The 15,915-nt window shown below is 38.1% G+C and overlaps 2 protein-coding genes across 3 annotated transcripts in view; both read right to left on the reverse strand.

Annotated features, from left to right (window-relative positions):
• Positions 1-15,915, reverse strand: part of LOC139114272 (flavin-containing monooxygenase 5-like) — a 53,961-nt gene that overhangs the window by 11,682 nt on the left and 26,364 nt on the right. The gene's annotated exons all lie outside the window — the stretch shown is intronic.
• On the reverse strand, positions 147-15,727 carry LOC139114275 (uncharacterized). Of its 2 annotated transcripts, XM_070675876.1 has the most exons (5): positions 15,580-15,671; positions 11,573-11,610; positions 4,572-5,023; positions 3,886-4,095; positions 147-3,125 (listed from the first exon to the last, which is right to left on the reverse strand). In XM_070675876.1, exons 1-5 carry the CDS (start codon positions 15,648-15,650, stop codon positions 2,496-2,498), a joined length of 1,401 nt encoding a protein of 466 aa, XP_070531977.1. In that variant the 5' UTR covers positions 15,651-15,671; the 3' UTR covers positions 147-2,495. The 2 variants fall into 2 exon arrangements, with proteins under 2 accessions (XP_070531977.1, XP_070531978.1); XM_070675877.1 differs by lacking the exon at positions 11,573-11,610 and having other exon boundaries at positions 15,580-15,727.

Below are 15,915 nucleotides of genomic sequence, written 5' to 3' on the forward strand. Positions count from 1 at the left end.
TGCACCATTTTTGGTGTTTATCATAATTGTATGGCAGTACTGTGGCCATATTTGGGAGGAGAACCGGTTGCCTTACAGAAATCTATCCATGTAGTTCAACTCAATGGATAATTATACTTGAATAAACATCACAGAGTCAGAACATTTCCATGAACTAACTTTAATATAATAATACAATCAAAAATGATCTCAAAAGTTGTACAAAATTTGCATCAACTTAATGGGTGTTTGATAACCTACTAATCTATACTGCTAGACAAACTTTTGAACTGTTAATCAAGTGTCAAACATAGCACCAGAAATTGAAGCACAATCTGGAAACCTTTTTGAAAATAACACAACTTGCGAGTTTTTTCCTGAGGTAACATTAAAAACAACTGAATTAACTATATTATCAAACAACATGAACCAGCAACTCCATAACACAAGTCATTGACAATGACATAGTCCCCACTTGTAATAGGAGTATTAGTCTTGATGGGGCAGGGAAATGAGGTCATTAAGAAGTATCACTGGAGTGCATATGTTCAGATCTATGGACACATAGGTCTATGTCATTGTACCCAATTTGAAACAAGAGGCATGTCTAAGTTATGTTTCTAAATCGGGAAAAAAGATCAGACCTTTAGCTGTATTGGCCAGCCAAGAAATACATATGTGCATAATAAACGAGGTACAAGATGTGACATCTTAAGGTCTATTATCCTATCAAAATTGAAGCGTAAAGAACTTGTGGTTACTGAGTTATGCATATATATGCATATTCAAGGTCAAAGGTCATCAAGGTCACGTGACATTTTGAAAAAAAAAACATTGTATTCGCTAATTAATCCATATATGCGAACTTCAGACCTCTAGCTCTATTGGCTTGCCCACAATTATATATGGGCATAATTAACGAGGTATAGCATGTGTTGTCATAAGGTCTCCCATCCTACTAAATATAGAGGACATAGCACTTGTGGTTGCTTATTTATTGACATAATCATGTATTTTAGGTAAAAGGTTATCGAGGTCGCATGACATTTTGTCAAAAAATTTCTATCCTATAGTCTATCCCTATATACTAAAAATCATACATTTACCTCTATTGGCTTGTTCAAAATTAGATATGCACATAATTAATGAGGTACAATATGTGGCCTCATAAGGTGTCCCATCATACCAAATATGAAGGGTGTAGCACTTGTGGTTCCTGAGTTATGGACAAATATGTATATTTGAAGTCAAAGGTCACAAAGGTCACATGACATTTTGTCAAAAAAATTGTATTGCTAAGTTATCCCCATATACCAAAAATCAGACCTCTAGCTCTATTCGCTCGCTCAAAATTAGATATGTGCATAATTAATGAGGTACAATATGTGGCGTCATAAGGTGTCCCATCATACCAAATATGAAGGGTGTAGCACTTGTGGTTCCTGAGTTACGGACAAATATGTATATTTGAGGTCAAAGGTCACCGAGGTCACGTGACATTTTGTCAAAAAAATTGTATTGCTAAGTTATCCCTATATACCAAAAATCAGACCTCTAGCTCTATTGGCTCGCTCAAAATTAGATATGCTCATTTTAATTAGGAACAATTGTGGCGTCATAAGGTGTCCCATCATACCAAATATGAAGGGTGTAGCACTTGTGGTTACTAAGTTTTGGACAAATATGTATATTTGAGGTCAAAGGTCACCAAGGTCACGTGACATTTTGTCAAAGTGTCTGAGATATCTGCGTGAACGGATGGACTCACATGGATGGACTCACAGACTGACATGACCCAATCTATGAGCCCCCTGGACTTTATCTGTGGGGACTAAAAACTGTGTCACTGCATCCTTTTTGCAATATGAATACGATGAGAAACTAAATTTTTTTTTCTTGGCCTTATACATGGGAGTGTATGGACTGCTTATACATGGGAGTCTATGGACTGCCTTATACATGGGAGTCTATGGACTGCCTTATACATGGGAGTCTATGGACTGCCTTATACATGGGAGTCTATGGACTGCCTTATACATGGGAGTCTATGGACTGCCTTATACATGGGAGTCTATGGACTGCCTTATACATGGACTGCCTTATACATGGGAGTCTATGGACTGCCTTATACATGGGAGTCTATGGACTGCCTTATACATGGGAGTCTATGGACTGCCTTATACATGGGAGTCTATGGACTGCCTTATACTGGGGGTCTATGAACTGCCTATACATGGGGTCTATGGAGGTGAAAACTAAAAAGTCCTCTAACACGGCCAAATTTGATTGCATTGTGAAACAAATTGACGTGCATCTGTATGAGGTAGGGTACTATCCTTGTACCAAGTTTGAACGAAATCGCTCCAGGCGTCTCTGAGATATCTGCGTGAACGGACGGACGGACGGACGGACGGACAGACGGACGGACGCACGGACATGACCAAACCTATAAGTCCCCCCGGACGGTGTCCGTGGGGACTAAAAACTGCTGAAAAGGAGTCAAAAGTTACAGCTATTCAAGCTCTAATTAACCATTGCACTAAACTTAAAGAGACTTGCTTTGTTAAACACTGCAGGATTATTGAATATACTGTCAGGAAATGGCCGAAGTTAGCACTTATTTGTGTATCAAGATGCAGATTCTGAAGTGATAGCATGCATGCATGCAAGCTCTTGTAAAAAAACAGATGACGAAACAATGAAGTAGGAAAATGGACTGATGATCTGCCGGGAGATTTATTCAACAGCTGCAACTTGTAAAAATGTAATAATATTATCTGGTATGTGTACTGGAATAGTACTTTCAGAGGCAGGATGTCAAGTATTGCTTGTTTTAATTGTCCATTTCCGGGTAATGTTAAAATGCGAATTAGAGCTGGCTTGAAGACAGTAAATGTCTCTATATCCTCATCATAATCTATGGCAATTTTGGCAACTGCACCTGTACCAGTAGAAGAAGGCAAATACGTTGTATTGCATTTTAAACAGGTGTGATCTTCATCCAGGGCTTTATCTCGACATCTTTTGTTAGGGCAAGATGGGTACAACTTTGCTTCAGAGACACCAATAATGGTTCCAGTCTGCATAGCCTCATCATCAGAAACATCAATGGCAGGAAGATCTTCAAAATTCTCTTTAGGTACAGGCTGATTGAAAAAAAGAAACAGAAGATAATTTTACATCTTGTACAATGAGTTGAAGAGTTGGACAGACATGATGTACAAAAGTGAATGTAAAAGTGAATTTACATTCACTTAAGGCAATATGCACCTCGGGGACAGACATTGGGACTCTCAAACTTTTACAATTCTTCTGATATACCACATGTGGGGTTCATTTTAAAGCTCTTGGTGTAAGAAAACTTTTCACCGGCTTAGTTTTTCGAAATTCAAAAATTTTGATTTTTCTCCATAGAGTTAACACAGGGATGGCGGCCATTTTGAATTTCTAATATTGGTAAATCTTTGGTAATTTGTTTCTCTAGTACAAAAATTTGCACGGTGACCCCCTATTTTTATTCTTGATTTTGAAAGAGAATGATTGAAAGATTCCTTGAGGAAAGTTAGAGCAAAAGTTTAAGTCTTTCACTTTCGAGGTGCATTCTACCTTAACAGAAAACATACACCTAAAATGTCAAATGTAATACAGGACATTTTGATACACTGCTAAATATTTATATGGCAGTAAAAATGACAAATTTTGTTTGCATTTAGGTCCTTCAAATGGACTATAAGTTTAATAACACATTTTGTACTTGCAACTGACAAGACTAAAAGCATCCTTAATTGAAAATTTGTCAATTTGAGTGGGCAGACATGTTCAAGAGATTTTTTCTTGCCTATATACAGCTGCTGTTAAAAGATAATTTATTGAAAACTAATACCCTAAATCACCTCTGGTACTCACCTTAATCATGGTGAAGTCAGTTGAAGACAAAACTGGCTCTTTTCTATATTCACCAACTTGGAGACATGAAACTGAAATACAGTCATCAACCGCAACTGATAGCTTTGACTGATCTCTCCAAAGTGCTACACTGACATCACCAGTTGCATCTTGGAGATGGAATTTCTTCAAAGGTATATTTTTGTGACCAACAGTCTGGACATCAGATACCTACATGTATGGATGTCAAAAGGAAAGCAATATCAGTGCATATACAATAAAATCCATGAAATATGACATTGTATCAATTATGAATTTTGTAGCACTCATTCGCCTTTTAGTAAATATATTTGAATGCATCGATTTCATTTGAGAAATTGCTTAGTAACTGTCATCAAACTTATATGAAGGGTTGATAATTTTGTTGTATACTGCCAAGTTTGTTGACCTTAGTCAGTGGGCACAGTGATATTGGCTAAGGTAACACAGTAATTGCCAGCGGCTTCTTATGAAAAAAGGTGATTGTACAAATCAAGTGAGCTACCTAACATTGCTTATAAATGCAGATATAAACGAAACCATGATACTAAGAATGAAAATAGTAAGAAATAGTCAAAGTTACAACTAGCGGAGTGCTTTGATTGCTACATATCGCTGCATGGCTGCCAAATGACAAGTTGTTAACAGCCAGGAAGTGTACCACTTACTTTGATAACTTTGCCTTCAACTGTCAATTTCCTTTTACGTGGTGATGTTCTTGCTTCAGTAATGTTGACTGCAGGTGCCACAGGTACATCGAGAACTTGAGCTGCCGTCAGAAGTGCTTCAGGGATTTCTAGTACTTTGTTGACATCAAACACCTCAGTGTTTTTACCAACAGACACTATTAAATTGCCATCCTGCAATCTGGTGGAGTATTTCTTGATCATGATTACCTTTGACTCATGAAAGGAAGAGAATTTAGGAGGATCCTCAACATAGCAAATTATTGGTGCTGTGTTGTCACAAACCACAGTTCGCCCGGCTGTTTTTTCTTTATCTCCAATTTGGTATTTTGATACAGTTAACGGTTTTGCAACCTGAACTGTCAAAACTCCTTTGGTATTGGTATTTGCTTGTATAGCAGCTACTGTGGTTTCTGATCTCCTAGGCATGTTTCCTGGAAAGAAAATTATATATGTATGCATCAGTGGTGTTTTTTGTAGAGGTTGGGGGGGGGGACATGATAAAATGGTTTAGGAAACTTGATAACAATACCAGTAACAAAGGGGCAGGCTAGTGAAATGACCAGCAAACGCTGTTAACATTTATCTGTTCACCAGACTTCGCAAAAACACTGTCCACCACTCACTGATAAGTTATACTACCTAATAGCACCTAGTGCCACATAAAAATTAGCTAAGAAGTCTAAGGTGGATTTGTCGTACATCTGTTTTGGCACCATGTACATGGTATGTGTAAAAGTATGTGACAGAAGTTGCTCTCTTGTGACCTTTCATTGATAAGCATGCCTAGGCTGTACACACAGTGTTTGTGTAATTTGATCAAATTGGTAAAATGCTAAGCAATTTAAAGGTTTATTTACCTTTAGTCTTACCATTTCTGCTAATACAGATTTTGAAACTCTAATTGACTGCTTTGAGAAATCAGATAATGCTAATCCTGCAATGTGTGGTAATCGTGATAATGCCACATATGCCTGACCTGGGCTTTTGCATTTATGGCCCAAGTCAACAACAACATTCTTTAAGTTAAACCTTGACTTTTGTGAATAGTTATAGCCCAACTTGGTATGAGTGGCAATTGTGTCCTTTGTATTTCAAGGCCACCTTTAGCAATGAAAGTAGTGGTCATGGGTTTAATTGAAATGGTTTGATCAATTGGAGATTGCGTTGACTGTCCAATTTTTGGATTGTCAAATAAAATGTCTACTGCCCTTGGCATATCTTTTCTTGTATCCCAGTGAAATTGTATTAGTGTGCCCTGAGCTCCATTTACAAGGCCTTCTGCAGTGCAAATATTGCGGAGTAGGAGCACTCTACTGCCAATAGTAAGTGTTAACTTAGAAAGCAAGCCTCCACACATGGTATCATCTGAAGGTATAGCGGTAATAGGCACTGGTGAGGCATCAGAGGAAGTATGTATTGCCCAAATGGTGTATACTTTGGATTTTGTCAGTGTAGCGATTTCCTCTGTTTTCATATTATTGTACTGATAGCACTGTAGCCGTGTTGGAAAGAGACGTATAGCTGTATCAAATGGGGGTTTGCATAGATCAATGTTACATCGCTCACAAAGTAAGTTTATGTCAAGTGTTGAGGGGTTGCCTTCTCTAACACGATTGAGTAACTCTTCATATGGTCTGTCATTTTGTTGACGGACATTAGTTTTGAGAAAAAAGGTTTAAAATATTGTATCCAAAGATTTCATGATGGATAATTAGCATCGTCAAAGAGATATCTAGCAGCTACAGGGCGCAATTGGAAAAAGTCTCCAAAGGCTACAATACTGCAGTTTCCAAACACTGATGTACTGTCAGAATCTGGCTTAATTTCTTGTAGCCTGTGATGAATAGCATGGAATATGTGATCAGAAACCATACTTATTTCATCTAAGATAATAAAATGTATACTTGCAAATGCTCTTTGCAAGTTATCTTTCATTGCTGCAGTGAGTGGTATATATTGATAATTTTTAGAAAAGCGATTAGTTACTGGCAAACAAAAAGCTGAGTGTATTGTTTGACCTTGGACATTGAATGCAGCTGTGCCTGTTGGCGCCAGTGTTAATACACAGGCAGTTAGGAGTTTGCGAAAAATTGACTCTCTCAGAATTTGCAGAAGAAAGGACTTTCCACAACCTGCTCCACCTGTGACAAACATGTGCAAAGGCTTGGGCTTTGTTTTGGTTTTGCAGTTTATAAAATCAAGATATGTTTCAGCATATGCAATGATATGGTCTATTACAACTTTCTGGTCTGGTGTGAGTAATTTCATTTTTGTGTTGTAAACCGAGTCAGTCATGGTAAATAGGCTTAAATGGTGCCACTGTAGGTCTTCTTGTTGAATGATGTCAACAAAACTATTTCCATTGAGTACCTGCTGGTCTGATGAAATATCTAATATATGAAAATCTGAAACTTTTGTACCATTATCCCAAATCACTGAGTAGGTTTGATGTTTCAACATGAGATGTATTAGGTGTAAGGGCATCTGCAATTTGTGTATCACCATGGTGCAACTTGTGTAGCAAGTGCACATTGTGTTCAATGTCTTCCATGACATTCTTTTGGGGCATGAACTTTTGTCAAACAGCTGTTTTTTAGCCAAATACACATCATATGCATTATTGAAACCACAAAGGATTTCATCTTCATTGCGAAAGGCAGGAAAAGCAGAAGCTGAGAGTAGTAGTATTCATCATCATGTTCGTAAGGATTTAGAATTGGATATCTTATGCATGCCGGTTTTGTTCGCTGAATTATCCAAGTATTAAGTTTCAGCAACTTAAAACAGGGTTGTCGATGTCCATTATGAGATTTTGCCCTGCAAGGTGTGTACCATGTAGCAAATGTGTACAGAGACATATGATCCCACATGTGGCCAGATGGTCTGTTGCTGTATTGTTCAATACAGCCTATCTGAAATACATTTGTATCATCATCCTGCAAATTTTCTAGAGTATTTTTTGGAAGTAATATTTTAGATCTTTTGGCTGGTTTGAGGCAATTTACAAATACAGTAGCCATAGATGACTGCACAAAAGGTATATGGGTCATTCGGAATGCTATCTCTTGTGCTGATACTTGTCGATGGGATAACACAATGGCCCCGATATTGTGTAGTTTACGTCTTTCTGAAGATTCTGGTGGCAGTTTATCAAGTGCAGAAGATATTGCTTCACGTAAGTGTTGTGGTTCACTTTTGCATATATAAGTGCATATGTATAGGGCAACACCGTACACACTTCGTATCAACTGAATATCCATATTTGCTTGCAAGTTTTCAATATTACCGGATTGTAGGCATTGACCATTGTGTCATTTAGATTTCTTTGGTGATGTAAAATCGAGAAGTATTGCCAGGATCAATATTTGTTTTCAATCTGGTTTCATGTGATGGTGGACGTGGAAAATCAAACCGACAGTGGCCAGTTTTGGTTAAACATGTTTTAGTATGGCGGTGAACCTGTAATGTCAAGACTAAATGCCTTAAGACTGGGTCTGTATCATCTGGTATCATGGTACTAACATGTTTATCTATAAAAGCAGGGGCATGTGCACGACCTTCAAGAGAATCAAGATCTGGGCTGTCCTTTATCCACAGGAACATGTGGATATGGGGAGATCCTCGGAGTTGAAATTCAATTCTTATAAAATGCTCTGTTATATGTCCCAGAGGTTCTGATTTGCCTTTCAATATGTATTTCAAGAAAGCCTGCTTTCGTCTATGAAATGCTTGGCAACTATTATTGGATTTTCCCTCACTAAGGACCATTTTTGGAGTGGCGTTAACTTTCAATATCTTTATGAGGAGCCAATTGAGAAAAAAGTTCTGGCCACTTGAGATCAGCAGCTGTCAAAGTTATGAACCATGTAGGTGGACCTTGCATTCTATTTTTGCTAACAAATTGAGAAGTTGGGAGCGCCAGTATGCTGGTGTCCCCCTGATATTTCTCATGAAGCCATAGGAGTTTTCTGTAATAGCATTTTTACCTGGCTTTTTGACATCTGCTGCAGTGATAGATGATTTACCATTATTAAACAGTACCCCTTTTCCTGCCAAGTCCATATTTCACCACTAGGTCAAGATGGTTAAAATTAATGAAACACAGCGTATTCCATATGATGTATTTTAACATAATCCTGTACATTTAAAGGCTGTTGAAAACATAATACTATAAAGTTGATTTTTTTTTTGGACAAAAGATGCTATAACATACCAAGCCAAGTGGGTGAAAATACGTCATGTTTTGGCTCAATACCGCTTTTTACTGACTTGGCTGATGGGGAAGTGATACAATTATTACTGTCTGGCAGGAAAAGGGTTAAAGGTGACTTCATTCTAAGAGCAATTGAAACACTGCTGGCCAATGCTCTACTTTCATATATAGAATGTGCATAAATAAGTAAAGCAATTCAGATGAAAAGCGCTTGTCTGTATGTGAAAATCTGGCTTGGAAATATGACAAATCTGTTACTTTTGTTGGTCTCTTAGCCCAGAGGCCATTTTTACCAAATGGAAATAACCAGGGGAAGGTCAATTCCTCAAGTGGTTTTATTGTTTTGACAGAATATCAATCGGTTTTGTTTTTGCCATGGTAAAAAATTTGACTGTTTTTGCTTAATTGAAGGTTGAGGAAAGCAATCCTGAGCAAGGGAAAAGTCCATATCTGAGTCCTGGACCTGAGTTGATGGAACTGTACAAGTTTCTGTAGTGTACAGCTGTGGGACCTCTATGTCTTTATACAAGGGATTATTCTTTTTCAGCCACTTTAATGCTGAAAACAATTTTTCAAAGTTGATAGGCATGGACTGTTGTCCTTGTCATCAGAAGGTACAACAATTACATTGGCATCAGCCAATGTACATGGAAGTGACCTCAACTGTTCATTAATATCAATGGAAAAATTTATGCATTGGCCTTTTGTACCATACTGGCCACCTGGTAATGTTACTACAGATATAAATGGCTGGACTTTTGCTAGCAATCTTTTTTCAAGGAGATTTAAACCCTTTAAACAATCTGGGATTGGACCAGGATCCATCTCATTCTGTGAAGCCCATGGTGCTAATGTGCCTTTTCTGGCATATTGTATACATCTTCTACAGTAACATGTGACTTTCTTATTAGTCTGCATGTGAGAGACTTCTTCAGGGAATAATTGCTTTTGGCACATTGCACAAGTTTTACTACAAGTTTGGTTTATATTTTCTTTGAAAAGAAGTATGTCTTTTTCCAAATGAAAAATATTTGTCTCTTACCTTTTGGTGTACTGCTATTTACAGATCTTTTGTTGATTTTCTGTTTTGTACTTTTGAATTCACCATTTGCATTGGGCAAATCATGAGTGGGTTTATTACATGGCTTTTTTAGTGTGGTTGATCGAGTGTTCATTTGTTTTCTTGTTATTTTAAAAGTAGTTGCATGTGCAGTTGCTTGCAAGGCTGGAGTTTTTGCATTTGAAGACATATGTACAGGGGTATTGACAGTATCTGAGAGTGGTAAATGTTGCTGGTTGTGAAATTCTAAAGACTGATATTCATGTTTTTCAATTGCATAGCTTTTTGGGGTATTATTGAAAGCAATAGTACTCTCGAAGTGCTCATGGACATGACTGAAAATAACTGTTTTGATTGGAGATGTCTTGTCACATAATATACAGTAATATAATGGCAGGTTATTGTAATCCATTTGAAGAGAAACATACTTGTTCAGTAATGGTTGTGATATCTCAGAAAATGGTTGTGATATCTCAGAAAGATAATTGGAAGGGAAGGAGTGTGAATCATTTGAGATGCTGTTTTCTGGATCTGCTTGTACATTTGGTTCATCTTGATGGCATATGAGAAAGTCATCATTTTTCGGTTTTACATATATTAAAAGATATGGGTCATTCATTGCTTCACTCAATGAAGCTGTTTTTATTTGTAGATCATTCATTTCAAACCACTGGTCACCTTCCTTGATGAAGGAAACATAATGACCAGCAGACAAAGTGTTACCATAGTGAGTTACAGTACCAGCAAGGACATAGAAACACTTGCCATTCACAGTGTTTAGGGAAAGGGAATCTTCAGAAGAGAGGGAGTTCCTGATTTACAGTGCTAATTTGGTAAATTGATTAAATATGCAAATTAGCTATTAATAACATGATATTGCCCAATGTCTCGCTCTACAGTCAGGGGTCTATCAGATAAGTATGTGTATAAATTTCCATCAAATTTGATGCAGTAGTTTTAAAACTATGTCGATAATTAGAAAAGTTCATTCAATATATGTGCAAATTAGCATGGTTCTTGTTGATTATCCAGTATACAGACAGACAGTCAGAGAGACAGACAGGCATTGCTAAACTTAGCTTAAAACAATTAAATTGTAAACATATATCTGTAAAACTGCTAATAAACAGATTCATGTGAAGTTGCCAGTCTTTGTAGGGCAACTGCACTGATTGCACAAGTGAAAACTCAAAGTCATCACTATAAAGAACATCTGGAATTTCATCATCATGTTCCACAATTTCTTGTAAAGTGCTAACACCTGTATGTATACTACCTGTGCAGTGATATTGAGCAAACTGTGGAAACTCGCATGAGCTTATTGTATAGTAAACATGTAAAGAATAATCACTCTCCTGCACACTGCATGTAGGGCCAGGATTGGGCAAAATTTGGATGTTTGTCAGAGTTGTTATAATTTCATGATGATCTAAAAATGTACATTTGGCCAGCGGAGAAAGTGTGAGATTCTGTATTGCTGCTAATTTTAAACAGTTTTGTTTATTTCCTTGATTAGATAATGTTGATCTTTGTTCCAAATGAATGTTGTAATGCATTGATAATTTTCCTCAACTTCATGCATTATGTATGGTGCAGGTAGAACTAATGGCTCTAACAATACAAAATTATTGCTGTCAGATGGCCAGTGGAGTGCTATCTTTTGCAATAAAACACAACAATGGAGATGTGTGCATTGAAAAGACATACCTGCTTTCCTATTAAAAAGCTGCCAAACCACAACTTCCCTGTAAAAGTGAAAGTGTTCTATGTCATCTTAAAATGCATGAAAATGATTTTACTCATCGCTGCAGTTTATTTACTTTGCAACGAATTGTACATTTTCTAATCTATTGGCAACGCTATCTTTAGACAAAGACGGGGGGGGGGGGGGGGGGGGGGCGTGCTTTGGCATCAAAATTTCAAAATCAGTCAACAACAAAGAAACGTGTTGCCTGTGAATTGGAAATATGCTTTTTCTAATTTGCGCCATTCACTAATTTCTGGACAATTATTCAGATACAGAGAAGAGTAATCATTGAGTTAAAAAAAAATAAGTTGTCCAACAACTCAGACTCTCCTTTCATAATGGGTTAATTTCAAAAATCAACAGATACACTGACGATCATGGCGACCGTTAAACGCGACGCTGAAAAAGGAAATCAAGCACATGCCTTTTATTGACATTTTGCACTAGTGTTCTCAACTTTCGAGATCCATTTCTGTATACGATAAGAAAACGATAGTGGACATTCCCCACGATATAATGAAACCTTATCTTTTTACGAGCCCCGGTACGGTCTGCCGCCGTCGCTTGAAAACAATCTCATAAACTCAGCCAATGGGCAGCTGTGTATGGGCAGCTGGATGCTTGACTTCCCGGAGAACGCGAGCTGTCAGTGCCGTTCAAGCACAGGATTATCAAATTTCAGTAAATGTACCTACCTAGGGGTGGACCATTTGATATCCTGGGGGGGCTTGGAAGATTTGGGGAAAAAAAAAGATGCCAGGTGGAGTTGCTCGAAAAAAAAAATCTGGCTTTAGGTGGCTGATGGAAAAAAATTATGGACCATTGCGACTCGGAAAAAAAAATCTTGGCAATTGTTCGATGCACACTGCAGCATCAATAAAAATCAAGCAGTAGCTCTAGAGTTTTATAAAGCATAAACCATTTCAAGCTTGAGGAACAATAACTGAATATGAACAATTGTACAGTATACATGACCTTCTGATTAGAGGAAGTATGCTGAAATTGAAATTGCTCACCAGTGTTTTCCAGAAATGTGTAAATCTGAATGTAAGGATTTTGTCAAAATACCACAAGAAGAGAGATAGCCTGCAAACATTTTACTATTATCGTTTGCGCATAGAAAACTCATAACAATGAAAAAATGCATAGAGACTCAATCCAATGCGTAATATTATTACGCATTGGATCGACTCTCTACACATTTTTTCATTGTTATGAGTTTTCTATATACGCATGTTTTATTCGTAAATGCGAACACTGTTATAGTGAATTATCTTACCAATGTTTTTCTTAACAAAAGCGAATGTGTTTTGATTAGAATTGAATGAGTTTGATGGTTTTGGGGAAACTACTATGTGGTAATGAAGAATGGGAAATGGGCAATGAAATGAGCAGACAGCAGGTGATTTAAGATTAAATGTTACATCTTCACTGCAAATAAAACCATAAGTGTGTCATAGATAATACAAACAAAACAAAATCATGTTTGTTTGTTTTGTTGTATGTGAGCCACTCTAAGACACACAACAAAAAGTACTGTTTCAGTCAGTAAATGTCACCTCAGATGCCACCAAAGAAAACCATTTCCACTCCAAAATTTCATTTTCGCCTTGCGAGAGGGGGGACACCCCCCTCTCGCACTCTCCCCCTCGTTCGCTACGCTCACTCGCCACTCAGTCGCTTCGCTCCCTCGCAATCCACCCGTCTACTTTCTTAAATTACCCGGCTACTTTCAATGTAAGGACAACAATAACAAGTAAATGCCATAAATGTACGTGATTTTACAAATATGTTTTTGTAAAGTGAATCAAAATGTACATGTATTTACATAACTTCATTTAGTTTCTTGAATATAGTCTGTGTGCGACAGAACAGCATCTTGTTACTGGGTGTGAAAAACCAAGCAAACAAACATTGCACGAAATTTGGTAAAAAAAAATATATCTCGAAGAAGGAAAGTGAAAAAAAAAGTTGCCAGCATATGCCCTGTAGAAAAAAAATAATTCATGGTGAAGCACGTGGGAAAAAAAATAATGGCTCTCCACCAATCTTCCAAGCCCCCCCCAGGATATCAAATGGTCCACCCCCTAGATGAAATCCTGTCTATAGGCTGAAATTTCGCCGAAGTTTGACAAAATGACATAGATTTTCAGGTTCAAATCCGACATTTTTGAGTTTTGAGTGCAGACAGAAATAAGTTTGACTTGAGGCAACATGGCTGCGACCCCATGTTGACCCCAAGTGAAAAGTGTTCGCGATCAAATCTTCCTATATTTTTTCAGAATTTTCGACAAAATCATTGCTTCTTACATCTTTTGTAAAATATTAAAATAAAATATGCGATGTGCCATGTCTCCAGATTTCTAAAAATATCGTTCTACGGAACATGAGCAGGCCCGCACAGCTGTTCCTGCGGTTATGGCAAGGGTGTATAGCTTGGAGTCGACACACAGTCGTTTGGAGAGCTATTAGCGCTGGGACTATTCGCCCCATAGACGAGGGTACAGAAGCGAGAAATACCCCAAGTCTGGAAACAGAATGGCTATAAAAACCACGCCATGTCACATTCCGTGTCCGATTTCACTGTGAAAAGTAGCAAGTTCATCTATCATGCAACCGTCGATCGTTCCCTACCATTCTAAAAAATTCATACCTGATACTTTATCTGATTCAAAAACGCTCGTTTCGTGTGATTTTCGGCCGAATTCGACGGACACCTCGCCAAAACCTGGGGGTGAGCAACATCCGGTCACCTCACAGTGGACGTTGGGCACCTCCACTTTACTGACGTTAGCGCCGCGTACCTATGAGGGGTGACTTGAAGGTTGTTCATGCCTTATGTTTTGCGACGTGTCTTCTGAATTCGGCCGAAAATCACACGAAAATTCATACCTGATACTTCGTCTGCTTACAAAATGCTCATTTCCTGTGATTTTCGGCCGAGTTCGAGAGACACCTGGCCAAAACATAAGCGTGAGCAACATTCCAGTCATCCCTCATGGGTAGGCGGCACCGTCAGTAAAGTGGAGGTACCCAAGAGGTGACCGGAATGTTGCTCACCCACAGGTTCTGGCGAGGTGTCCGTCGAATTCGGCCGAAAATCACACGAAACGAGCGTTTTTGAATCAGATAAAGTATCAGGTATGAATTTTTAGAATGGTAGGGAACGATCGACGGTTGCATGATAGATGAACTTGCTACTTTTCACAGTGAAATCGGACACGGAATGTGACATGGCGTGGTTTTTATAGCCATTCTGTTTCCAGACTTGAGGTATTTCTCGCTTCTGTACACTCGTCTATGGGGCGAATAGTCCCAGCGCCGAATAGCTCTCCAAACGACTGTGAGTCGACAGCAATTATTTTAGGCTTGGCAGTGCAAGGCTTTATCATCTTTATTCGAAAGATAGAGGAGAAAAAACTGAGAAAATGTATAACTAAGTCTTCCTAGTACGGAGAAATGCGGCTGTGGTCATTTGCATAGTAATAGTCTCCTTGCTGGCAATTTTCAACGTGACCTAGTTGAGTCCAAACAAATGTACGTTTTGGGTTTTGGAGTTCACGATTGGAGGGGGTCTAAAAATAGTTCCCAATACAAACCGTAGCTCCAATTTTAATAGGAATTTTACGGCCTTCCGTCAAAATCTTGCTGTGAAAGTACGAGGCCGTACTTATGCTCGTACAATGTCAGTTTGAGACAATTACATACCTCAAAATGGTAATACAGATACAGTTACATTGACTCACTGGGCGATTTCGACTTGAATACTCATTTCGCAAACTTGTGACGCAGTTGAAATTAATGCTGACCGCCAAATCTTCATGAGACGAGATCATTCTAGACATCCTCCAAATTATTCAACCATTCGCATTGAAGTTCAGCTCGCTTAGAGTATCATAACATTCTGCGGCCTTCTTTTAGATCGACCCTAATTTCTTACATTTAGGTAAATAAATTCACAACCTACCTTGACAAAACTTCATCCACCATCCAGGGCCATCGACCAAACGCACAACAAATCTGTCTTGACGTCATCATCTCCTTACATGGTAATGGGCATACCGTTATTTTTAGTAAAGGAGACACAGAATACGTCGGATTATTCAGTTTCAAAACGTATTACATTGTGTGATGTTGTCAAAAAAGGTAATGTTACTACAGTGGTATAAATTACAAAACACAAAAGTTCAAATCAGTTTATTTTGGGCAGGCTTTACCCAACATTTCATATTGTTTCTTATGCCAGATTTGACCACGTGCTTACTGGCGACCCCTTTACATGCAAATTTTGTGTCAAATGATG

Source organism: Ptychodera flava, chromosome 16 (assembly GCF_041260155.1).
Source record: "Ptychodera flava strain L36383 chromosome 16, AS_Pfla_20210202, whole genome shotgun sequence".
NCBI classification, from domain to species: Eukaryota; Metazoa; Hemichordata; class Enteropneusta; family Ptychoderidae; genus Ptychodera; species Ptychodera flava.